This window comes from Vombatus ursinus, unplaced genomic scaffold (genome assembly GCF_900497805.2).
Source record: "Vombatus ursinus unplaced genomic scaffold, bare-nosed wombat genome assembly UNPS02014786.1, whole genome shotgun sequence".
Taxonomy (NCBI): Eukaryota; Metazoa; Chordata; class Mammalia; order Diprotodontia; family Vombatidae; genus Vombatus; species Vombatus ursinus.
The window spans coordinates 16,537,408-16,565,257 of record NW_020954564.1 but is presented as its reverse complement, the minus strand read 5'-3'; the positions used below and the strand labels follow the sequence as shown (position 1 = coordinate 16,565,257).

Here is a 27,850-nt window from a genome sequence, read left to right as displayed (position 1 = left end):
TTAAAGCTTAGGTTAGAAACCTAGGGTACCGTTAAATCAGGAGTGTACTGCTAAATGTTCAACAACCAGCTCTCTGAAAAATGTATGACACTTTTATGTCGATTCTGCACCATTAATACTTTCTCCATCACTTTCTTAAGTCTAAGCAACCAATAAAACAATAAATCAAACCCTGATTTGTAGCACTTGCCAATTTCTAAAGTATAAATGCTCATACTAAAATTTAACAATCAGCTACAGAGCTGATAGATTTGACTCCAACATACCCCTATCCTAAATCAAGAATTGAGCAGTCTGGTTTGTGTGGTATGTGTGTGTGTAGGTCTATTTCTAATGACCTTCCCCCAGTGGATTCTTTCTGAATTTAAAATTCTCCTTTCTGTTATATAAAAACAGTAAAAAATGTATTCTTACGGCCTGAAGTATGTGGCAGATAGTAGGAAAAAAGAGAAAGAAGGGATCTGAAATCAGGTTAATTAGGAATTCAGATATGATATATCTCAAAACTGAGAGGAATAAACCAACTTAGGACCAAAAGTCAGAGCTCAGCACTCTAGCTATAACCAGCATGGGGCAAAGAAAGTTTTTTTTTTTTTTTTTACCAGGTCCCCTTCGTGGCAGGGTGACACTTCCTCTTTTCACAAACACTGTCACTGTGTCTTGTCTCATGGTCCCCCTACCTACATGGTGCCTGGTACACTATGATTTGGTCATTGGTGTACCATGTTCCTAGAACCTACAATACTCCTTTGGGACAGCTGCATGTGTGGTGGTAAGATTGTCCTCTGAACCAGGGAATCTCCTCCCAACAAGTCAATTTGCCTTAGCTGCAACTGTTACTCAGCAGTTAAAGTGAGGGATTAAAGAACAAGTAAGGATTAGAATTTAACAAGGAAGAAAACTGGGGGCCAAAGTACAAAGGTCCTTTGGGTCAATTAGGAGAAGGGGCCTTAGTACCTTAAGAAGCCTATGTGGCTCAGCCATGTCTAATCCCTGGACTGTTGCCTTTACAGGACAGAGTAAGAAAAGTAGGGGGTGGACCAGAAGGCAGGAGACACAAGCTCTTGATCAACATGACTTTGCTACAGTGAGTTTTGTTACTTTGGACAAGTCACTTCCCATCCTCTGAATCTCCTGTAAAATGAGAGAAATCATTGGAGAGACAACATAGGGCACAATGTAATGATGAGGATCAGGATGATAACTTGTATTTATGAAGAGTTTTAAGGTTTGCAAAACACTTTATATGTTATCTCATCTGATCCCGCTAGATCCCTGCTCCTGACATTTGCTCCACTCCACGTCTCAATTCTTTGGACTTTCTCTGCCAGGAGCCCACAAGGACGCTTTCTTCCTAATCTCCCTATCCTCCACCTTTTTCTTCTCAGCTTCCGTTTATGTGTCATCTTCCTCCATCAGAATATAAGCTCCTTGAGGGCAAATGTCCTTCTTTTTGCTTGTATTTGTATTCCTAGAATTTAGCACAGGGACCAGAATATAATAAGCATTGAATAAACGCCTGCTTTTGACTCTCTAACAACCCCGGGAGGTAGATCCCCAGGAACACACAGTTAGTGAGTACTCTAAGGCAGGATTCAAACTCAGGTTTTCCTGACTACAAGTCCAGTGCTCTTTCCACTGTGCCGTCTAGCTGCTGGTATGTGTTATCAGATGCAGTCATTGTACTGGATGTTTTTTTTTTTTTTTTCCTGGAACTATTTGTTACTCTTTGTCACAAAGAAGGATTAAATTGAAGGTTGGGAGGGAGATAGTTTCCAGAAATTACTCTGATAAAAGACAAAATGTATCAATAAAACATTTTTTTTTAAATACAAAGTGGGCGGTAGACTAGAATATATCTATGGCCTTTCCTATTAAAAGTTTGTGAATTCTAAATGTCCTTGCTTTTTTATCAGAAGACATCTCTATGAGCAAAGTCCTTTGTATTCTCCCAAGAATGGTTAATGCCTAACCCCTTATCAAAGTAAAATCACAGTGGGACTTTAAAGACCATTGAGCCCAATGCCTTCATTTTGCAGAGGAGGAAACTAAGGACCAGAGAATGAGAAATGTCTTGGCTAAGGGACACAGAGTAAATTAGTGGCAGAGCTGACATTCCAGTGCAGTTTTCCTGACTCTAAGCCCGATGTTCTTTCCACAGCAACACACCACATCCCTTTTTTGGAGTGAGAAACAAGTGTGTTCTTGATTTTTTAAATCACTTGTGCAGTCTTGGCTTCTATAATGTCTACTGTAATCTTGCTGGAGGAGTGAGGAATAAAGGACTGACCATCCTCTCTCACTCCTTTCATATTTCCTTAATTAGTAATCTTACATGAAAAACCTGTTTATTATATCTGTACACTTTCCATGAATATTTTTTTCTGTAGCCTCATCATAGCATGGGGGATTCCAAAGATAATGGCAGACAGCACAAGCCCTGAGATATATGACCAAGATAGTAAGAGGAAATCACTTCTTCTCCACATCAGTAAAATGAAGTCTTTGAACTAGATAATCTTTAAGGCCCCTTGTAATTGCAAGCTTTTATAATTTTACGAAGCAGTCCTCGCTTTTTTTATCGGGAGTCATCCAAAGTCCTTTGGTAGCCTCCCAAAACAGGATAACACGCATGTGACTGTTCATATGTGTGTGTTAGTATATGTTATCTTTATTTAGGGAACATGATTTTTTGTTCATTCATGAATCATTGCACATGATTTCATCCATATAGTGAGCGCTTACCTTGGAAATTCCCCCACTGACACAAATCGGCAACTCACATGTTACCTCAAGCACTGAGAAGTTACAGGACTTGTCCATGGTACTAAGTGGCAGTCACAGGAATTACACTTAAGGGCAGCTAGGTGGTACAGTGGATAAAGCACTGGCCCTGGAGTCAGGAGAACCTGAGTTCAAATCTGACCTCAGATACTTACTTAGCTGTGTGACCCTGGGCAAGTTACTTAACCCCGATTGCCTCCCCTAGGAATTGAACTCAAGTTCTCATTGTTCCAAAGCTGATCCTCCATCTACTAGACCAAATGCCAATATGTATATATGTATATTATGTGCATATATTTAAACTTCAAAGACCATTACATACACACTCTTTTTTTACATGGGTTCAAGCTATATCTAATCCCCGAATTTTCTTCATTTAGTTTGTCCTAATCCCATTCTTTTCAGTACTGTTTACTTCAGCACCTTATTACCTGTTTTCATTTGACCCAAACCAAACTACATTTTCAGGTGCTGAAAGAACCTGCAGATGAGACCATTAGGCTACTGTCAGCAACAGTTAAAAGACTGGAGAATGGAGGAGATACTACAGGCAGAGTGAAGGGCAAATGTACTGATTTTTTAAATAGCAAAGACAGTGGGGTCTGGATGCTAGAGGCCAGTGAGTTTGACTTCAATTCCTAGGAAAAATCTGGGACACGTTACTAAGGAGATAGGGGATGAACTTCTAGGGAAGGAAGTGGTCATCACAAGGAGCCAGCATGGCTTCATTAGGATCACTTGTGTCAGACTAAGCTCATTTCCTTTTTTTGTTTGTTGATAGGATGACTAGACTAGCAGATCAGACAAAATGCTATACGTATAATTTTCTTAGGTTTTGGAAAAACACTTAAAGTTTCTTGAGCTATTGTAGAAATGATGAAGAGTACAGGACTAAATAAAATCAGTCAGGTGGATTTGCAACTGGTTGAATAATTGGGCCTCAAAAATAGTTATTCGCAGTTAGATGTCAATTGGAGGGAAATGTCTGGTAGAGTGCCCCAGGAGGATGGACAATGACTTGGATAAAGGCAAAGAAAATATACTCATCAAATTTGCAGAAGCCACAAAGCTTGAAGGGATAGCTAACATAATGAGTAACAAGATAGGATTAACAAAGATCTCAATGGGTGAGAACACTGAGCCAAATTTAAGAAATTTAATTATATAGTCTTATACTTGGATTCAAAAAATCAATATCACAAATACAAAATGAAGGCTCTTTGACTATAATGCACCTTGCCATGAAATGGCAGCCTAGAAAGCTAGTGTTATCTTGGGCTGCATTTAGGAACATGGTGTGAGAGTTCTGCTGTATCCTGTCCTAGTTATATGGCATCTGAACTAGCAGTTTCAGTTCTAGACACCAAATTTTAGAAAGGGCACTGACAAACTAGAGGGTATTTAGGCAAGGGCAATCAGGAAGGTGATGGGTGTCATGTTCTTAAAATAGGAGAATGAGTTAAAAAAAAACCAGGAATGCTTAGATCAGAGAAGAGAACATTTAAAGGGAAGAAACAGTTGTTCAATATTTGAAGGCTGTCATATGGGGAAGAGGTTAGATTTTTTTTCCCTTTTGGCCCAAGAAGACACAACTAGGAGTAACTGGTGGAAGATGTGAAGGAATAAATTTGGCCTTGGTGTAAGGAAAATAACTTACCAAAATTGTACAGCTATCTAGAAGTGGCATGAGCTCCTCAAGAAGCAGTGGATTCCCCCACACAAGAGGTCATCAAGAAAAAACTGGGCAACCACAAGTCAGCTAGGCAGCAAAGGATGGCCTCTTTCAACTCTAAAATTCTGTATTTGTATGGTTTATCTTTATTTTCTCATGAGATTTCAGCAGCTCTCTGTCTTCTACCATGAATTTAAAACCAATACTGAGGTTTTTGTTTGACACCCTTATTTTTAACCAACTGCTTCCCTACAAAAATACAGGGACTATTTTAGTCCTGGCTATTTCTGAGATAAAGATGAAGAAGCCATTTTGCTCATTTGAGTTCTTTTCTGCAAACTGCTGTTAGAACTAACTTTAGAGATGAAAGAAAACTGCAGATACTATCATCTGTGGGACATAAAATACCCATTGCTAAAGTAGCCTGTGACTGACCAGGCAAAGAAACAATTATCAGTTATGATATTTTTATTACCAAGTGTCACTGGTTTGCAAACTGATTTGCTTGCCAGGACAAGTGAAGGATTTGCCTTGAAATTCTTCATGAGAAGTGATCACACCTGATAAGTTGTGAATACCCAAGTTTTGTGCATCCACTTAAGAACTCCACAGTGTAGCAACAGATTGTTAACATATCACAGAAACATCAAAATTCACATTTCTATAATACTTTGCAGTTCACAAAGTGCTTTCTTCACAACTTTGTGAGGCAGGGAGTACAAATATTAAGATCGCCATTTTAGACAGGAAGATCATAGGATCCTGAAAGAGTCCTTAGAAATAATACCTAGAACTTGTATAGTGCTTGATGGTTGCAAAGTGATTTACAAATACTTGTTTGAGCCCCTCATTTTAAAGATAAGAAAACTGAGGTCCAGAGAGGTTCTTTGATTTGCCCCAAGTCACCCAGGGGTAAAGTGGCACAGCTAGAATTTGAATCCAAGCTCTCTGTGCCCAATCCAATACTCTTGGACCTTTGACAGAAGGTATTAAGCAAAGGCAGTTAGTTCATCCTGATACTCCCTACAGGAATATCCAACTACTAATTACTTCTACAAAAAACAATCCTGAGCAAAATGTGGGTCAGTTGGTTCACAGAAAGACAGAATTGGGACTTGAAGGGCCTGGTCTATCCTTCATTTTAGCAATAAGGAAAATGAGGCAAAAAAGTGAAATTTGTTCAAGATCAGACAGTAGAAGAATGAGGATCTTTTGACTCCAAATCAAGTATCCTTTCTATTACACCAAACTACGAACTGGCGACATCACTTCATTCTGATTCCACAGTATTTCGTTTATTCATCTGCACTTGCAACGAGCAGAATGGGGATGGGCTACTCCAGCAGTATCTCCGACTGCTGCCAGCCATCCAATTTGTAACTTACGTAATGAGCTGAATGATGCTTCCCTGGCATCTAAAGGAGTACAGTTCTAATGAACTATAGTGTCAACTGTGAAATGACATTGAATAGGGCAATGTCATGTGGGCCATACCTATGAAACTACATAGCACCAACCACCCTCAAGCACGACCAAAGAATTCTGTCCTCCAAAATACTGATGGAAGCGTGCAAAAGCCAAAAGTCTGACCGAAAAGAGAGCAATACAAGAAAATAGTAAAGATGCCTCACCTTGGAAGGTTAGGGGCTGGCGTTGAAGCTGATGACGGGGAAGGAGTTGTGGGTTGGGGTGACTCATGATTTCTCGGGACTCTGCCCATTCGATACCAGATTCCCATATTGTTCAGTTCCCTTTAGGAGAAAAAAGAAATCTTCACAGTGTTGGTAAAACACAGTTCATTTACCTGACTCACTAACAAAGCAACCTGACTCATGATGAAATAATTATAAACTCAAAGATCAGGAAACATATTAATCCCTGTGCAAGTTCAGTCAACGATTTATTCCAACATCAATATTTTGTTTTCAAAAAAAGATGACTCCACCCAGAAGTTACATATAAGAACAATTTCTGACTCCCAAGATAGCACCACGTGAAACACCAATTGATGACAATGCAATGTGAATAAACCACACTACTGTGTTCAGGTACACAGCTTCAGACTTCAAAACCAGATGCCTACTCAATGGATGGAAGAACTGCCTGACAACAAAAAACCTCCAAAACTAGAATGAACTACGGGTGAACTGAGTCATTAGAAGTGTTCAGATAGAAACTTGAAGACTACGTCCACCTAGGAATAGGCTGGCCTGGGGGACAACTATGCTCCTTTCCAGCTCTGGGATCTGAGTCTAGGATTTTTACCCCAGTTAAAGGTCCACCAAGTGCTATAACAATTAAATACTAAACACTTAAAAGAGAAAGAGATTTATAGTGGAAAAAATTTTAACTTTAGAATATTTCTAAAATATTACAATTTTACTACTCCCCTGAAGTCTTCCTCCAATGCCTCACTGCGGCATGGAGGTGACAAAAAGTCTTCAAAGGCTAAATCAGTGTGCTACCAAGCTGAAAAAGTTTTGAATGTGAGCCTAACAATGGACAACGTATCTATCATCTATCATCTACTGACGGGCCCAGTTCAGGTCAAGGAGGTACATCCTACAAGATCTAGACACTAGACAATGAGGTTTTTGACAACTGATGAAGCATTCTACCGTGGGTAGAGAGGAGCGTGCTCTAGGTTGTCGTAAAGAGCAGCCACATCAAGTAAATCATAGGTTCTTAAAGACTTAATATGCAATTTGTACTTTCCAGTAACCACTGTTACCTACGCTGGGGTAAATTCACTATGTAAAATTATTGCTTATGATTATAGGAATCACAGGATTTTCAAAGAGCTCATCTAATGTAACCTTTTTATATTATAGATGAGGAAAGTGAGGTCCAGAGAAGTTAAGCAATTTGTTCAAGGTCACAGAGGTAGTTACTGGCAGGGTCAGGATTCAAAATCAGGTCTTTCATTCCAATTCCAAGCCCTTCTCCACAACAACACACAAAAGGCTGATTTTTAAAGAATATATAATATTGACACATAATTGTCATGGTCAACTGAAACAACATGGAGGTATACTGAAAGTCTTATCTTAAGAAGTTCCAAGTTCAAATTCTAGTTCTACTTTTTACCCATGTGGCTTGACAGTAGGCAAGTCACTTAACTTCTATGGGCCTTAGTCATTTCACTGACAGACAGAATAATTTCAGACTTCTGATAAGCAAAGAATTTTAGACTGTCAAGTCATATATAAGTATAAACAACTGTATGTAAATTGGTGCTTGGAGGTTTCTCAAGAATGTTTATCCTCTTGAGTTATAATCTTGGAGGTTACTATCTTTTTAAAGTTGTTTTTCAGTCATACCCACTTCTTTGTAACTTCCTTCTCCAGCTCATTTTACAGATAAGAAAATTGAGACAGACAGGGTTAAGTGACTTGCCCAGGATTACACAGCTAGTAAGCATCTGAAGCTGGATTTGAACTCAAGAAGATGAGTCTTCCTGACTCCAGGCCCAGCAGTATATCCACTGCACCACCTAGTACATCTAGTGGGCTATCCCAGGGTGTTCTGGTATTTAACAACTAGTTCTCAAAAAAAAGCACTGGACTACTTGGGGTCAGATTTAATTTCTACCTCTGTGACTTACTATGTATGTGGCCTTGGGCAAATACATAATTTTGGGGCCTTGGTTTCTTTATCTGAAAAATGCTGAAATTAGACCTGATGATCTATAAATCCCCTTCTGGCTCTAATATTCTGAGATTCTGTAACTGAAACATTTAATATACTAAACAAAATGTCAGAGGCTGATTTAGCTGAAGGGAGGCAGAAATAGCAGAAAATTATTCAAATTTCAACAGTAAATGGATTAATGGAAAATGTGCTGTGATTTGAAGACACACTATGTAACTGTGATAACATTAATGATAGCAGCTCACATTTGTTTAGGACTTTTCAGGCTGTAGAATGTTTCCTATGTATTAACTATTTGATTTTCACAAGAAATCTTATGAGGTAGGTAATGCAAATAGGATTATACCATTTTACATATGAAAAAATTAAGGCTCCCAGAGACTAAAGGGCTTTCCTATGGTCACACAGCTAATAGGTATGATCAAGGAACTGAGAGTTGGAAGAAAACCCCCCAATCACCTAATCTAACCATCTCAGAGAGGCCAATTGACTTGACCAAAGCCACGTATATAGTCAAGAGAACAGCTGAGATTCAGATCAAGGCTTCTGACTCCAAATTCACAGTTATTTCCTCCATTCTATACCATCTCTTCATTAAATAAAAAATCTGGGATTCAAAATCCAACTTTCTGATTCCAAGTCTAACACTCCTACTCTGCTACAAAAGCATCACAATATCAAGAACATGGTGACTGAAAACATGACCACAAAGATCTCAAACGCTCTATGGAGGGAAGTCACTTTGGTCAGTTTTCTGTATATAAATTCTACATGGTTAAGGTATTATAGAACCCAAAACAAAGGAGGCAAGAATTTTGCTTTCCTGTACCCTGTAGCAGCCATGTTGGTAGTATCATGTTTAGTTCTAATCACCACATTTTAGGAAGCTCAACAACAAAGAACAATATTGGACAACGAAGACTGACCAAGATGGTAAGAGTTCTGGGCAGCCATGTTACATATAAAAATTGGTTGAGGAAACTAGGGATGCTTAGCCAGGGACCTGATAGTAGTTTTCAAATATTTTAAGTCATGGAAAACAGGGATTAAAGTTATCCTTCTTGATCTCAAAATGAAGAACTCGAAAGCAGTGGGTAGAAATTGTAGAAAGGCAAATTTTCTTTGATATAAAGGAAACATTCGATCGTAGCAATTCAAAAATGAAATGGGCTGCCTTAGAAAGAGGTACTGAGTACCCCATCACTAGAGGTCTTGTTGGGGATTCTCAAGGGAGCACTTCTGAATTCAGGCATAGGTTGGACATATTACATTAAAAATTAGCATTAGTGACTCAACTTTATTCACCATTTTGTGAAGTTAAGTTTCAACTCCATGTAAGACACCTGATTTAGGAGGTTTTACGAGAGTACTTCCCCTCCCCTCCATCAAATGACTTAAAGAATATCACAATACCCCTCTCCCTCTCACCTCAATGTATCCTGACCCTCTTCTACCAATGAAAAACCAGATATCTCAATCCCCATAATCCTGTGTTTCCTGTGTTTCACTCTCCAAATAGTATGTTAACTGTGAGAAACCAAACTTCTGGGTCCTTGGCTACTGAAAGCCTTCCCAGTTTGTTTTATAATACCACATGCTTTGCTAAATAAACGGTTTGTCTTCATGAAACTCAGTTTATTTCTTTCCTTTTCTTTTTTTTTTCTACCATAATGACAAGAATGACCTTTGGGATTCTTTTCCAATTCTAAGGTTCTATGACTTAGTACACCGAATTTCTGAAAAATGACAGATTATAGTTAGGCCCCTTTTAAAATGTCAGAGACTTACCCTATAAAGGTATATTGAGGAGGTGCCTGCTTCGTACGGCCCATGATTCTGATGTCACAGATGGCTGCCTCAGTTGAATCCCGAGGGATAAATTTAATACACAGCCTCTTCTTTCTGAAAGCAACTTCCTCTGAAAAAGGGACAAAGGAACGGGTATTAGTCTTCAAAGGTTAGCAAAGTCTGAAATCTGTCATCTTGTTTGTCTACTACATTGAATTAGCAACAGCCAAAATCAACCATCCAGAAGGGTCAGTCAAAGGTGTGAACAATATGCACTACCACCTCTCCTGGTATAAGCAGAAAGGGAAATCCATCACTACAGCGGGTTGGTCTTCAAAAAAAGATTTCAGACCAAACACATAGGCACATTACAGAATCACACAATTTACAGGTAGAAGGGAGCTTTGAAATTGTCGAGCCTCTTATAGACACAGAAATAGACCGGAGAAGTGGTTTGACTGACGTCACACAGGTAAATAAGAAATAGTTCTGGGAGAGAAATTCAAGTCTTCTGACTCTAAATTCAGAGTTATTACCTCTGGATTCTTCAGCTCTAAAATAAAGTTGAGAGTCTGAATTTTACGCTTAGCTCCAGGAGCCCCAGAATCATAGAATTTAAGGCCCCAGCATGAATTGAGTCCAACCCCTTCGGTTTTACAGAGGATAAAATCTGTGCCAGAGAGGTTAAGCAATTTCTCTGAAGCCAGGCAGGTACTAAGAAGCAGAGAGAGGATGTGAGCCAAAGTCCTCCAGCATTATTTGGTTTTGCTACGCCAGGAGCCAAAGATACACACTCAACACACAGACGTCATGAGGGGTAACATAAATCAAGGAACCTGATTCAACCAACCACCCTTCAAAATGAGTCATCACCATAAAATCACCCTGGGTAGGGACCATAACACAGAAGGGTCCCCAGTTCCTGAAGGCTATATCAGAGTGTGAGCCCTGGCAGAGCACTTCAAGCTGGGAGAGCTTTGAGGTTAGGACCAGCCTAGCTAAGTCAGAAGAGCCACAATGTCCAAAGAATGGCCACGAAGTGATGAGTTCTGCTGTTGCTGTTGTTCACAGCAACTCACTAAGATTGTCCAATAAGACACGGAAGGGTTGCAATATGAGTTGGTAAAGGGAATCGGAATCACAGAATTTCAGAGGTGGAAGGGATAAGAATGGTCATCTAGTCAAATCCACACCTGAACAAAATCTCCACATGACAGACAGTCATTCAGTCGTTACTTAAAGACCTCCAGTGAGAAACAATATCTGACTCTGGGACAGCTCTTGGCAAGTTCCAACTATTGTTCTAGTTTTGCTCTCTGGGGTCAAACAGTATAAGCCTAATAATTCCTCTTCCACATGACGGCTTTCAACTGTATCCCAAGTCTTCCCTTCTAAGCTTACATTCTCCAACCTTACATTCTCCTTTCTTTTCCTAAACTCTAAGACGGAGTGGTCACTTTCCCCTAATGTTCCTATAATTTCCTCCCCATCAACTACTTCTATCTTGATGACAAGAACTCTGATTAAGAAGAGAATTTCCCCTTGTTTCCTCCTCTCCTTTTTGAAGGATGAAATTATAATTGAATAAAGCCAAGAATTTAATAAACACTTCTTCTGGTGGAAAGTTCCAACATATGCCCAGATAATTAAAGTCCCCCATGATTACTATATCACATTCTGATGTCAGGTTTGAGATCTGATTCCTGAGAGCGTCATTTAAGCACTCTTTCTGTCTAGGAGGTTTACAATATAGTCCAATTGCAATAATGCTTCTATCTCTGACTCCATTGATCTCTGCTCAATTGGACTCTATCATACTTGGCTTCTTTGGTTCCTAGATTTCCTTGCATGGGGAGATCTTAACAACATAATGATACCCCATCTCTCTTTTATTTATCCTGTTTCTTTTGAAAAAAGTATATCTGCAAAAAAAAAAGTATATGTGCCAGAGAAATACCATAGGTCTGATCATACCAAGTATTAGTAATACCTATGAGCTTAAATGTTCCTCCTTATTTTAGGATCTCTAGTTCATTTAAATGAGGCAGGGCTGTGCAAAGTTACCAGCCTTACTTTCTCCTCTGGAGCCATCTGGGTCCAGTGGCAAGATATAGATCAGGATGACTGGAGATGCCCCTCCCCATGACCCCCGCATAAAGCCTCAGTGGCTAAATATACATAGTTTTGTCCCCATCAGCATCTCCTTCCCTTTTTAGTTCAAAGTCTTTTAAAATTAATTTTGATAAACTCTAAGCAAATATATATAGTGGTAGGATCTCTACCGCTGTGTGCATTTGTGTATACAGGTGATGGATACCGTTAGTTGGACTTTTTGCCTGTGAATTTCTGGGTACTTCGATTACTATTCTCTTTCCAACATCATGGATGTCTATGGTAGTAGCTTGTTGTTGTTGTCTGTCCTTTGTTCTAGAAGAGAACCAATAACATCGCGAAGGTGATGCCATGACTTGCAAATGAACAGGATTTAAGTGAAGCAGGGCTGTGCAAAGTCACCAGCCTTACTATCTCCTCTGGAGCCATCTGGGTCCAGTGGCAAGATATAGATCAGGATGACTGAGATGGCCCCCCATAGAACCTTAGTGGCTAAATATACATTGTTTTGCCCCATCAGCACCTCCTTCCATTTTTAGTTTGAAGTTTTTTTAATTAAATTTGTTAAACTCTAAGCAAATATATTCTTAACAGCCCTTGTGAGGTGGATTCCATCCCTGTCCATGAATTTCTCATTCCTATACTTTAAATAAAAACCTGAATTTTAAGGAATTCTTATATTTTAAAGTTCATATCCACAGGGCAAGGAATTGAAAACAAGGTAGCCCTGCGATCACACAACAGTGATTAGAATTACACTTTTAAAATGGGAAGTAGGGGGCAGATAGGTGGTGCAGTGGATAAAGCACTGGCCCCGGATTCAGAAGGACCTGAGTTCAAATCTGGCCTCAGACACATAACACTTACTAGTTGTGTGACCCTAGGCAAGTCACTTAACCCCATTGCATAGCCAAAACAAAACAAAACAAAACAAAACAAACAAACCAACAAAAAAATGGGAAGTGGCCTTAATGATTGTTTCATCCAACCCCACAATTTTAGAGATAAGTAAACTAAGGCCCAGAGTAGACACAATGGCTGATATCACAGAAATTCAGACTTGGAAGGTATTTTAGTGGTCTTCTAATCCAACGTGTGCGGCAGCATAAATTTCCCCCACAAAATCCTCCAATTTGTCATACAGCTTCCATATGAAAATCCCTATTACTTAGTAATTCACTATCCTCTGAAAGCCATCCATTCTACTTTGGGTAGCTCTAATTGTTAGGAAGTTTTCCTCAAATGAACTTCCAACCACTGTTTCTAGTTCTGTCTCTAGGATCAAGCAGAACAAATTTCTTCCACCAGAGAGCTCTTCAAATACATGAAGACAATCAGTCAACAAGCATTTTTTAAGAGCCTGCTTGGTGCTAGGCACTGTGTTAAACACTGGAGATACAAAGCAAATTTCAAAAACAGTCCTTGTTATCAAGGAGCTCCAAGTTTAACAGAAGAAACAACAAGCAAACGACTATGCAAAAACAAGACACAGTATATAGAGGAGAGGTCGGAGATGATTAACAGAGAGAAGACACTAGCAGTCTGTCAGTCAGCAAGCACTTAGTAAGTGTCTGCTGTGTGCCAGCCACTATGCTAGGCACTGAGAATACAAAGAAAGGCAAAAGGCAGTCCCTGCTTTCAAGAAGCTCCCAGTACAATGGGAAATGTGAGGGTTCGGGAAAGGCTTTTCGTAGAAGGTGGGATTTTTGCTGGGGCATGCAAAAAGCCAGGGAAGCCAAGAGGTGGAGATGCTCCTCCGGGTGGTCTCTTCTCCAAATTAAACTTTTCCAATTCCTTCAACAGATCCTCACACAAGACGAACTCCAGCTGTCCATCATGTTCTCACAGGTCACTATCCTCCGGAAGTACTTCCATTTGTCAGTATCCTATCTAAAATGTGATGTTCATTAAAGAGCACAATACTCCAGATGCAATTGGACCAGGGCAGAGTATAGAAGGACTATAACCTCCCTTGTGATGGGCATTGTTTCTATCAATGCAGGCTGAGACCACACATTGGTGATAGTTTTTGTTTTCATATCTAGGACAGTAATAGATCCTGGTTTTTTGTTTTGTTTTGTTTTTAAAGTATGGGTCTCCCCATCTCACTCAAGCTGGAAATGCAGGGGCTACTCAGGAGCCTGATCCACTACCGATCAGCACAGGGGCATTGACTTGCTGTTTCTGATCTTGGCCAGTTCACCCTTCCTTAGGCAACCTAGTGGCCCCCCCCCCACTCCAGGGGGCTCATCATATTGATGTGGACTTAGTGGGGAAACTGAGTTAGCTAGCCCACTATAGTTTAGAACTCCCAAGCTCAAGAGATCCCCCAGCCTCAGCTTCCCAGGTAGCTAGAAGTACAGGTGGGTGCCACCACATCCACAGTTTCTGTTCTTAATCCAAAGCTCAAGAGGAATTCTAGATACTGACATTCAAGAGTCCAGCCAAGTCATGCTCCCTCTATAACTACCTCAAGAACAATAACAAGGTGTAGCCAAATGAAACAAGAGGCAAACAAATCAAAGAAATAATGAGAACCCATAGTAAGATGATCTCCATCAGGGTTGTGGCAAGACAAGAAAGACCACAGTAAGGGCAGCTAAGTGGCGCGGTGGATAGAGCACTGGCTCTGGAGTCAGGAGGATCTGAGTACAAAACTAGCTTCAGACACAAAAATAACACTCACTAGCTGTGTGACTCTAGGCAAGTCACTTAACCCTAATTGCCTCACCAAAAAAAATTTTTTTTTAAAAAATAAAGCTGAAAAAAAAAAAAGAAAGAAAGACTACAGTATAAGTTCCAGGTGATATCCAGGCAAATTCACAGTTCACCAGCCTTCTCTGCCCAAGTGATCTCTGGGAGCGGGGAACAAAATTGGTACCAGGAGATACTGGTGTCTTTTAAGAACTAGATACACACACACACACACACACACACACACACACACACACACACGTCCTGCCCCCTTTCCCTCTGCTGAGCTCTGTTCCAGCACCGAGTGTTGACAAGCTGCTATTACAGCTTGAGCAAATTTATGCCATTTGCATTTCCACAGCACTACAAGGAGGTGGGGGAGTAGGAAGGTTTGAAGTATAGAGCTGAGTACTTTAGTAAGTATCTGTGTCAGCTTTCGTAGCCCTGCTGCCAGGAGCGTGGGGAGGGAAAGGGGTGCTGAATGAGTGTGTCAGGGCTGAGAAATTCTCCTCTGTTATTAGTTCTTATGTTTTAAAGTTTGAGTGTTTGGTGTCTTGGACCATGGAGAAAGCTAAAATTGCTTTACCTGTTGTGCTTTGGAGAGGCTTGAGATGTCATAAGAATCAAAGAAAATGTCTAGGCCTCCATCTTGGTCACATGACCTAGAAGTTGGCACTTATAGGTGAAAAAAAAAATACTACAAATAGGGAGAGACAGTTCACCAAGGAACCTAATGAGAATCACAGAGCCAAGATGGGAAAAGAAAAATTGGCTTGTGATACATCAAAAGTTAAAATAAAAAAGGCTTATACCCAAGAATAACATCCTGCAAAGCTGAACTTAATCCTACCAGAGCAAAAGCCAGACCTTTCACATAATTTGATGCTTTTAAGCATTCCCAATGAGAGAATCAGAACAGAGTAGAAACTTTGAAGTGCAAACACAGGAAACAAGAAAACTCAGAAAGGTTAATGAGTCTGAGGACCTTGAAAGGGGTAAATGATGATCCTGAAAGGGAAACAAATGACTGTTGTCCTTTCAAAAGTCTATGAAAAAACAAAAGAAAGAAACTCAGAGCTCAGTGTTTTGTTTTAAGAAAGCTGTAGTATAAGGGGTGGAGGGAAGGAGGAATGCCCCAGGGATGAAATAGGGAGGATGAGGGAAGAGTTTACTATTTTCATAACAGGAGTAAGACAAGAGATTAAAAAAGCATTCCTACTGGGTGTGGGGTTAAAAGGAGTGGGGCTCTCATGAACTTCATTCTTAACTAAGCAGGGCAGGGAGGGAGGCAGTATAGTATAGACAGAATAAAGTAAATAAGAACTGGGCTAGAGAGAGGAGAAGCATTTAAAAGAGATGGGGAGTTAGATAGGGACAAATCACAAAAACAAAGCACTTTAGCTATAGAGGGCTAATGATGAAAAGGAAAGTAAGAGAAAGAAAAGGCAAGACCAAATAATCTGAGTTTGGGTGAAGTGAAAGAAGAGAGTACTGAGATCAAACTGTTCAAATCCAGATGACTAGAGATAATTTACTTCTCTTTCCCTCTACCTTTCTTTTTTTCCTTTAAAAGAAAGAGACAGAGGAGAAAAAGAGAGGAAACAATATAATAACATATGATGGAGAGGGAAAAAAACCTAGCAATCATAATTGTGAATGTAAATGGCATGAAAAGGTGTAAAGGGTGCCAAAATATATCAGACACCACCACCCAACAATCAGTTCTTTGTAAAAAAAAATATGTTTAAAGTATAAAGATTCATGCAGAGTCCAAATGAGGGGTTAGAACAGAATCTAATATGTTTCAGCTGAATCAGAAAAAGTAGGGGTAGCAAACACAGACAAGAAAACACCTAACAATAAGCATGGTTAAAAGTGAGAAGCAATAAAACAACATTATGCTTAAATACACCTTAGGTTTTGAAACAATATCAATTTTAAATGTATGTACCAAGTTGAACAGCATAAGTACCCAAAGGAAAAGTTAGCTGAACTACAAGTAAATGTGTGCAGAAAAAAAATATTCATTGGAGAATTCAATGTGTTCTTTTCAGACCTCGACAAATCTAACAAAAAAGAAAGTAAGCATCTGACCAAAATATTAAGAAAAGTATATATAATAGATCTTGATAAAAAGCTTCTAGAAAGAGGTGGCACTTGGAATAGTCCTTAAGAGAGGCAAGAATTCCAAGAGGCAGAAGTGAGAAAGGAGCATCCCAAGAACCAGGAATAGGACCCTAGGACCATAGATTTAAACCTGGAAAGCACCTTAGAAGCCATTAAGTCAAACCTGTTAATTTTACAAATGAGAAAACCACAGAGAAGCTAAGTAACTTGTCCAAGATCGTGCAGCTAGTGTCTGATGTAAGATTTGAGTTAGGTCTTCCTGACATCAAGTCCTGTGCCTTCATCATGACTCCATATCACCTCTCTCTTATAGCTCATGACAAGGCACAGAGGAAAAAGATATATGTAGAGTGAAGAGCAAGTTGGCCCTTTGGGCTGAAACATTGAGTCCAGGAGAGGGAATAATATAGAATCTACCTAGAAAGATAAACTAGATTGTGAAATTCCTTAAGTACCAAAAAGATTGTCTATTTTATCCTAGAGGCAACAGGGATCCAATAAAGGTTCTTAAGGGGGCAAGTGCTATAGTCAGATGAATATCTTCAGCAACAATAATTTGGCAGCTATGTGGAAGGTGTATTGGAAAGGTGAAAGGCTCAAGGTAAAACCAATTAGGAAGCTACTGCAACAGGTCATGGGAGAGGTGATGAGGTTCTAGATTAGGACAATTATGTAACAATTGGAGAAAAGGACATAAACATGGGACATGCTGAATAGCTGGAACTGAGTAGATATGAGACAAGGGATAAATAAAAGTGACTGTGAAGGAGTTGAGTTAATAATTATGAATCTTATCCAGTCCTGCTGCTTTCTAATTTTGCAGACAACCTAGAGTTTATCATCTCCTTTGACCTATGTGGTCTGTCATTAATGGCATATAAGCTTTCTGTTCCCTGATTGATCCAACTTGTGTTTTTGTTGTGTTGAAATTTTTGTGACTGCATAAATAACCAGAAATTTTCCACATCCTTCTTCTCTAGGGGTTCTCTCATTCCTCTGAAAGTTTCTGATTGGCATTGAATTGCTTATTTTGTTCTTTGTGCTTCTTTGACCTTTTGTCTCATCTTAACTTTTGACTTTTGCTTTTAATTGCTGATTATCAGCCAGTTAGCAAACATTTATTAAGCACATACTACATACCAGACACTGTGCTAAGAACTGGAGATACCAAGAAAGGTGTGACAAGACTACAAGCCAAGACCAAAGTAGAAGGAGTATCAGTGCATGATTTTCTGTTTACAAATGATTGTGCACTCAATGAAGCCTCTAAAGCTGAGATGCAACAAAGTATGGATCAATTCTCTGCTGCTTGTGTTAATTTTGGCCTAACAGTTAACACCAAGAAAACACAGGTTCTCCATCAGCCACCACTACACCATCCATGTGGAACCATCGGTTACAGCAAATGGAGAAGTTTTGAATGCTGTCGACGTTCACTTACCTTGGTAGTGTACTTTCCAGGAATGTACACATTGATAATGAGGTTGACCCACACATTGCCAAAGCTAGCTCAGTGTTTGGGAGGCCCCAAAGGAAAGTATGGGAGAGAAGAGGTATTAGACTAACTACCAAACTGAAGGGCTATAGAGCCATTGTGCTGACCTCATTGTTCTATGCCTGTGAAACCTGGACAGTATACCAGCACCATGCCAAGAAACTGAATCGCTTGCATTTGGATTATCTTAGGAAGATTCTGAAGATCACCTGGAAGGATAAGACACCAGACGCTGAGGTCCTTTCTTGAACTAAATTGCCATTCAAACTCTGTTTCAGAGAGTGCAACTCCAATGGGCTAGCCACAGTGTTTGAATGCAAAACGTACACTTGCCAAAAAGACTATTTTATGGAGAACTCACACAGGGCAAGTATTCACATGGTGGTCAGAAGAAGCAATACAAGGATACTTTCAAGGTATCTCTTAAGAGCTTTGGAATTGATTGTGTGACATGGAAGACACTGGCACAGGACCACTCAGCATGGCACGCCCAAATCAGAAAAGGTGCTATGCTCTATGAGCAAAGCAGAATTGAAGTAGCTCAAGAGAAACACAAGATACTAGAACTTAGAGAATCCACCCCAAAGGTTCACACGGACTACTGGCATCCATACTGTGGCAGAACATTCCGAGCTCATATTGGTCTGATCAGCCATTCAGACACACTAAAACTTGACTCCAGCATAGTGATGTCATTTTGGTCCCCTCCAAAAACGAAGGACAACGACCAAACCAAACCAAGAAAGGCAAAAACATTGTGGTCCTTGTAGTCAAGCAGCTCACATTCTAATTTTGAATTTTTTTTTCCAGATTCTATCCCATATGCCTCTTTTTTGTTACTTTCAATTGAGGAATATGGTGTTTATGTTTTTTACCATGTGTACTGGATAAATATTGATTAATTTTCCAATGATTTTCTGCAGATCTTCCTAGTCACTTCTGACATGGCGATGTGACACTTCTCCATGTTTCTTGATAGCAACACCTTCTGTCCTATTGTTCTCACCATAGCAATGACTTTTACATTTCTTGGTCTGTAAAATTTCTGAATGCTTTTATGCTTTCTGTCAAATATTGTGAGAGAATGCTTTCATTAATGATGCTCATAACAAATGCTAGCTTTTAAAATGCACTCTGCTTTAATATAGTTGGTCTGCTAGTTGGATTCATGTCACTAAACTCAGAAAAGGCTTTGTGAAACTGTAGGCTAAGTATGCCCATTTCCTTTTCACAAAATCTCTGTTCTCACTCATAACACACCCTTCATCAGGTATCAAAATCCTGACACTACTAATCATCACAACATTTCAGGTACACATCTCTCCACTCACACAGCCACCATCCCAGTTCAAGATCTCACCAGCTCTTGCCAAGACGATTGCAATAGTCCTCTAATTTGTCCCCCACTCTCAGTTTTCAATCTACTCCAATTTATCATCCAAATGGTTGCCATAGTGATTTTCCTCAAGTACAGGTCTGACCATGTCATTCTACTACTTAAATCCATTGGCTCCTTATTACTACCAAGATTAAATGCAAATTCTTCTTTGAGGTTTTTATAAATTTTCACAACCAAGCCTCATTTTTCTATAGCCTGGCCATAGTGGCCTATTTGGTAATTCTCACGTAATGTTCCATCTTCCATCATGAAGTTTTTCACTGGCTGTCTCCAAAGCCTGGGATGTTCTCTTTCAGTTCTACCTCTTGGAATTCCTGGCTTTCTTCAAGTTTGGTACAAGTTCTTTCTTCAGCTCTTTCTTCAAAAGAACTTTCGTGGTCCTCCCCCACCTCCACTTCTCTACCACCTACCAAGGGATTCCTCTCTAGGGTTATCTTTCATCTACTTTGTATGTGTTTGTATATACCGATATATGGACATATTATTACCTCTGTTAGAATGTAAGCCTGTGAGGGCAGGAACAGTTTTGCTCTTGCCTTTGTATTATTCTCAGTGCTTAGCACAGTTACTAGCAAACAGTCAGCACTTAATTCTTTATTGATTGACTGATCAATAGAACTAGACATAAATAGCACCAAAATCAATCTGGAAAAATGAAAGGCCAAGAATTTTAAAGGAATGCATGGAAAACAGGTAAGAAATAGCCTAACATTATCATATTTCAAAATATACTTTAAATCAGCTACAGTTAAGATTGTTGGTTGTACTTTTAAAAAAACAGAGAAGTTGATCAACGGAACAGACTAGGTCAATAAGACCCAGAAGTCATTTAACACAGTATCCTAGCATTCAATAAGCCAAAGGACATAAACTGCTGAGATATACTTCTATTGGTAAAGAATTGCGATGAAAATTGGAAGTTTGGCAGAAATTAGTTTTAGACCAACATCTTATATAACATACAACAATATGCTCCAAATTAATGTACAACCTAAATAAAAAAGGTCAGGTCATTTTTTAAAATTAGAGAATAAAAGGAGATACCTTTTATAATCATGATTAGGAGGGAATTCTCAATAAAGAATGGAGGTTGTTACAAAAGAAAAAAACAATATACATAAATTTTAAAAATATTTGCATGGACAAGATCAAGGCCACTAGAAGAGAAATTGCTAATTAGGAAAACATTTAATTTCTCTAGTAAAGACCTGATGGCCAAGAAATATAAGAAATTACTGCAAATAAAGAAAAATTAGAGTCATTCCCCCCCCAATAAAATAGTAAATTATTTATTAAGTACTTACTACATGCCAATTACCATGCTAAGCACCAAGGAAACAGAATCAAGGAAGCAAGACAGTCCTGCCCTCAAAGAGCTTAACATTCTAACAGAGGAAAGTAATGCATGAAGAACTATATGGAAGTATGAAGGGGTTGTGGTCATGCAGAGGGAAGGCACATGATAAAATGGTGAAGATATGGCAATGGAAGTGACATGAAGGCCTGAACCAGCACAAGATACGGTGAAAGCTCACCTATCAGAGCTGAGGGACCAAAGGGTAGAGTTCAAGGTTTTGGTGAAAGTAAGGTGGGTCAGGAGAAGAAGGCATAGAATGAATATGGCTGAGAAGTGATAATAATAATTCTAATAATACTAATGATAATAATAAAAATAATCACGTGGAACAAAAATATAAGAATCAGAGCCATTTCCCTCAAAATAAGAGGTCAAAGGATATGAACAGGCAGTTTCCAAAAGAAGAAGTTAGCAACCCTAAAGAATAATACTTCAAATCACTAATAAATAAGAGAACTGTACACTAAAACAACTGTAAGGTATTGCCTCATATCCAACAGCTTGAAAATGACAAGAGATCACAATGGTAAATATTGGAAGAGCTGGGGAAAAATAGGCACATTCGTATGCTAATGTTAGAGCTCCAAACTGTGGCTTCCAATGAGGAATTATGTTAGAAAAGTCACAAACCATTTATACCCTTTGACCTAAAAATATCATATTGTTACACAGTATACATCTGAAAAAGGTAAAAAACAGAGTTAAATGTCTCATATATAGAAAAATATTTATAGCTATACTTTTAAAACCTATAAATATAGAGGGTACTTATTAATGAAAGAATGACTAAACTTATGTTACATAAATATAATGGATTATTCTTACATAGTAATAATTGATAAATATCAAGAATTCAAAGACATTATGGCAGCATGGTATAGTGGTAAGGGTTCTGGACCTGGAGTTAAAGTTAAAGGAACTGGATTTCAGTCCTGGTTTGACCACTTACTACCTGCTGTGTAACATTAGAGAAGGCACTTAACCTCTCTGGTCCTCAGTTTTCTCACTGTAAAATAAGGGGGTAGGAATAGATGGCCTTTCAAGTACCTTCCAACTTTAAATCTATGATTCCATGATTCTATGATGAAGAGCAAAATAAGCAGAAATAAAATAACAATTTATAGAACAACCACAACAATGTAAAGAAAAACTCTTTAAAAAAATCTACACTCTGATCAACACAGTGAACAGTTTAGATTTCAGAGGCTTAAACTCCCTTGGCGCAAGGATGGTGATGTACAGGTATAGAATGATGCAAACTCTGTCCAACATAGCCAAGGAGTTCACTTACTTTCCTTAACAATACTTCTTTGATACAGAGGAGAGAGCAGTATTTGCACAGGGGAGTGACTAGGAAGTGACAGCAATATACATTTCAAGGTCTTAATAAAACATTAATTTTTAAATATCAAACATTGGAATTTATGGGTGTTCTTAAAAAATTAAAAAACTGAACCTATGCCAAAGCTACAGGATGTTGGCTGGGAGGTTCAAGCCTTTGAAGAGACGAATAAGCCAAGACCTTTCCTAAAAATTAAAAAATAAAATCCAGATGTTTTATGTGTTCATGTATTGCTGCTCTTTGCTCAATGTCTCCATCTGCAGCAAATTCGGGTTACGAGATGGAGCCACTAATTACATATGCGTAAGCAGGACTAATTTTAAGTAAACATATTATAAATAGTCAATAGAAATGTGTTCAGTCATGCTAATGAACACTGAGAAAGTACACACTACTTTACTAAAACAAACAGCTTTCCAGTTTTTAAGTGCTATATGGATTACAACAAACTACACTTTAAATTAATTACAAGATTCTTCTTTTATTTTTCTCCCTCTTGCCTAATTTAACAAAACTCTGGCATATGATTTGGGTACTAAACATTTGTCACTGAAAAAGATCTGGACCTACAAATTGACAAAAGGATTATCTTGGGAAACTACTGACAGAAATTCTAAGTCAGTGGCATCAAACTTAAAAAGAAATGGTGAATACTAACCTATACATAAGTATCCCTGAAGGCCTCACATTGACTTACTCTTAAAATATAACATCTATGTTTTATCGTATTTTTATTTATTTTGCTAAATATTTCCCAATTACATTTTAATCTGGTTGAGCATGCAACCATCTATGTTTCTGACACCTCTGCTCCAAGTATCCTCTAAGGGGAGGCTGGATTACTACCAGCCAGTGATGTTGGAAAGGTTGTATGGTAAAATGGAAGAGCATTGAGCCTCTGGAATTAATAGACCTGGGTTCAAATCCTGCCTCTGACACTTAATACCTGTGTGACTTTGGGTAAGTCACAACCTCCCAGGGCCTTAATTTCCTCATCTGTAAAAATGAGACATTTGACCTGGGTGGTTACTAAGGTCCCTTCCAGCTCTAGATTCATGATTTCTGTTTCAGATTTTTCAAATTAGGACACAGTAGTTCCTAAAGTAAAAGCAAAAGCACAAGCAATTGCAAAAAAAAAAAGGGGGGTACTTAAGGAATATCCAAGGGATATTTAGATAAAACTAGTTCCTATAATTAGGTACTACTTTCCTGGGCACAACTACTTATGGTTACCTCATGGAGGACAGTTTTCAAAATGAAAGTACTTAAAGCTAAACCAACTTTCACAACGTCAACCCTTTAACATCTAAATTAAACCTTAAATTTTCCTTAACTAAATGTCCTGTGACAGAGCATTCCTCTACTCTCTCCCTGTAGTTCTACCTCCTTTTATACTATGTCATGTTGCCCTTCTTCCATTTAGGTTCTCATCTGGTACCTCATTGTGGTAGGGAGATGATTTTGGGTTCTCAAGAGCTGGGCTAGTAAAACATTACTATCCTGGTAGGTCCTATCAAGATGAAGGCTTCAGGTCTGAGTCTGGCAACAGACAGTATGTCTGTTTCCCAAAGACCAGTCTAGCTAAGTTTGAAGAGTCTCATCATTAGGAAAGACCACTTGATTTACAAGGACCACAGGTCCAAATCCTGGCTTGCTGCCTATGACACACTGGATAAGTCACTTGATCTCTCTTTAGACCTTAGTTTCTTCCTATGAAGTTAAATGGTTGGATCAGGCCACAGATTCTTAAACTGGGGGCAGGGGAGGGGCAATTAACTTGTTTCCCTTTAATATTTTGACAACTGCATTTCAATACAATTGGTTTTCTTTATAGTCCCATGTACTTTATTTTACACATTTAAAAACATTATTCTGAGAAGGGGTCCAGAGTTTTCATGAGACTACCAAAGGGGTCCATGAGACACAAAAAAGATTAAGAACCTCTGGACTAGACAATACCTAAGGTTCCTTCCAACTCTAAAATCTCATTTTTGGCCAGTGAAGGAATAATATTTTAACAACTCATCTACTAAGGTGTAGAGAAGTAGAAATTTTTAAAATTCTCAAGTGAATACTGAAAAATGCTCACACCAAGTAGAACACAAGAAGAGGACTGTTTATGGAAAAGTGAATTGTTTTTATAGTGTTCACTTTTTTAAAAAAATATAATACGTACAGCAAATTTCTTTCAAAACTGATCGACTTGTCTGTGCTTCCTTCTGACCTGCCCTCTATTCCCCCATGTGAACTTTTAGAAACATTTCAATGGCTCTCTTCTTAAAAATGAACAAACAAACAAAATAATTAATAAAACTTGGAGCAATCTGACCTGCAATCAAAGAAGTGGTCTTTATTCCTTGACAATTCACATGGAAAGAAAGGAGAGGTAAAGGAAAAGAATTCTAAGTCAGGCAGGGCATGTCTAAAAGAAAAGAATACTGTGGCGGTCTGGCCCCTGGTAGGCTTACTCCACTGGCCCAGCTTATCACCAAGGCTGTCTCAATATATATCTCATGGGTCATGAACAACATGTCTAGTTCCCCATTATCAGGACTTAACTATAAGTAAATTGTTTAATAAGAATGAAGTCTTACACTTGAATTAGTTTTAAAAATCAGCCTTATAGGCACAGAATGGGGGAGGATTGAATAGAAAGCTGTTTATCTGAGAAAGATGTAGGAAAGAGTTTTTAGTAGACTTTTGAAGCAGCAGCATGAGTCAACAGTGCCCCAAACACCAATGTGATCTTGGGCTTCCTGAAGACAGGCATAGTAACTGGAATTAGGAAGGTGAGCATTCCCAGTGTTCTGCTCTGGTCAGACCACATCCAGAATATTGTTTGCTTCTGGCTTTCTCCCTTTAGGCCTTCAACTGCCAAACTGGAGGGCATCTGGCAAAAGGCTATTAAGATGGCAAAGAATCTCAATTTTATGTCATAAAAGGATTAGATTGGCTGAAATAACTAGCAATATTTCAATTGGAAAAGAGAAGAGTAAGGGAACTCTCTGAGAGGTAGGTTCAAATATTCCACAAGCTATCATGCACAAGGTAGACTGCTATTTTTTTTTCAACTTGGCTCCAGTGGGCAGAGTAGGGGCCACAAGCAGAAGCTTCAAAGAGGCACGTTTAGTATTGATATAAGGGAGGGGAAAAATTCCTAACAATTAAAGCAACCCAAAAGCAGAATAGGCTGCTTCAAGAGGTAGCACTTTCTCTTCACTGAAGGTTTTCATTAAATGGTTCGGTGAGCACTTGTCAGGAACATTTTAGACGGGATGAATCCTGTGTTCAGGGAAGGGTTGGACTGATTCCAAGACTCTGTGACTCACATATCTTTGAATGATACTGAAAAATCTTAGTGCTGGCTTCTATACACAAGCAGGATGGCAGGATAGTAAGGGAACTAAGCCCAGAACCAGGAGACCAAGGTCTGAATCCCGTCTCCGACATTGATTAGTTGTGTGATGATGAGCAAGTTGCTTCACCTCTCTGCAACTCAATTTCTTCTTCTGTAAAATGGGGATAATAATTCTTATATTACCTAGCCAAAGGATAATTATTAGAAAGATACTTTGCAAAATTTTAAGTGCTACAGAAATACAAGCTATTAGTATCATAATAGGAGTTTCTGAACCATAGCAATGGAGAGGATAACAAACTTTCCAACCATTTGTGATCTGTCCGATTCCTCCGTGCCTGTTGAGCTGATGTCCCTCTACTCCCTTGTCCCTTCAATCTCTCAATCCTTTCCCCTCTACTCACTAATGAGCCTTCTGGTCTTCTCCATACATGTGACCTCTAAAACTGTATAGCCTGGTTTCAACTATTTTCTCTATTCTAGTGATTTATATATTTGCAATAAATTAAAACAAATTTGAGTTTCTATCTCACATCCATCAAGATCTGAAAAGATGAAAAATGAGGAGAATAACAACTTTTTGGAGGAATTACGGGAGAACAGACAAACTAATGCACTGCTGGTAGAGCTGTGAATTGGTTCAACCATTCTGGAAAACAATTTGGAACCATGCCCCAAAAGTCATTAAACTATACTTATCCTTTCACCCATTGATACTACCATTAAGCATATAACCCAAGGAAATAGAAGACAGAAGGGGGAGACCCATGTGTACTTTTTATAGCAGCAAAGAACTAGAAGGACATGTGCCCATCAACTGGAGAATGGTTGAACTAATTATAGTATATGAATATAGTGGAAAATATAGTGCTATAATTACGAATGATGGTTTCAGAGACACGTGGAAAGACTTGTATGGACTGATATAGAGTGAAATAAGCAGGACCATGAGAAAATTTATGTGATAGCAATAACAAATGAAGAAAAGCTTCAAAAGACTAAGGATGAAATATACCTCTCACCTTTTCATGGGGAGGTAATAGACTCAAGATCTGGAAAAGAGATATGAATTCTCAAACATGGCTACAGTATTGGTTTGCTTTGATGGACTACATATACTTGCTATAAAAGAGGGACTCTAATCAGGGAGGGGGAATTTAGGGTGGTTTGTTAGTGAAGAAGGAAAGAAAGATAAAATAGCATCAATAAAACATTTTCCAAATGTACTGAAGAAAAGGTGCAGAAGAGAACATAGAGTGGCTTCGCGGCTACTTTTTGATGAAACAAGCTCTCTATGAGAGAGGCTTACAGTTTCTAATACGAGTCTCTTGTTCCTTTTTGTATACTGAAATACATTTGCATTTGTTGAGAATTGTTAAATTCACATAAAAAAAAGAAATTAAAGAAAAATAAATTTACGTGTCTGGCTCCAACTATTGGTCACTTCTAATTAGGTGTCCTATTACCTTAAATTCAGTTTTAATGGCCAAATACATGACTTCCTACCTACCACAAACCAAAATTCTGTTCTTAGCTTTCAAGGTCTTCTATAATCTGTCTCTAAACTTTTTCATCCTGTCACTTCTATCTTCTAGTTGCCTCCTGAACAGTCTGTGTTCATTCTCACCTCTGCTCAATGTATTCCCTTCAACCAAGAATGGCATTCCACAGCTCTATCTATATCTCCAAGTCCTGCATGATTGATGAAGCCTTCCCAGATTGCTCTCATCCACACTGATCTTCCCCTTTTCTAATTCCCTACAGAGGCAAAATGATATGGTACAAGGGTATTAGAGACCTGGGTTCAAATCTCAGTTCTGACATTTATTAACTGTGGTCAAAGGAAATTCACTTTCATTTTCTGTCCCTCAGTTTCCTCATCTGTAAAACAAAATGATAATCCTTACACTTATTCTTCTACCACAAATATTCTTCTGGTGATAGAGATGGAATATTCCAGTAATCCCTGAAAACTGAGAATCCCCAAAAGGGGAATGGAGAGGTTCATGCTGAGCATAAGCAGATCTTATAAATGAAGAATTAAGCTGTGAAAGTGAGGCAAAGGATCTTC

General features: G+C 38.8%; 1 protein-coding gene across 5 annotated transcripts in view; it reads right to left on the bottom strand.

Moving 5' to 3' along the window:
- LOC114046895 (multivesicular body subunit 12B) overlaps positions 1-27,850 on the bottom strand; it is a 327,435-nt gene that overhangs the window by 197,207 nt on the left and 102,378 nt on the right. For all 5 annotated transcript variants that reach the window (XM_027867509.1, XM_027867508.1, XM_027867506.1 and 2 more), the window contains exons 5-6: positions 9,896-10,025; positions 6,088-6,207 (exon numbers count right to left, since the gene is read on the bottom strand). In XM_027867509.1, the coding sequence (XP_027723310.1) occupies positions 6,088-6,207; positions 9,896-10,025 (250 nt within the window). The remainder of the gene's footprint in view (positions 1-6,087; positions 6,208-9,895; positions 10,026-27,850) is intronic.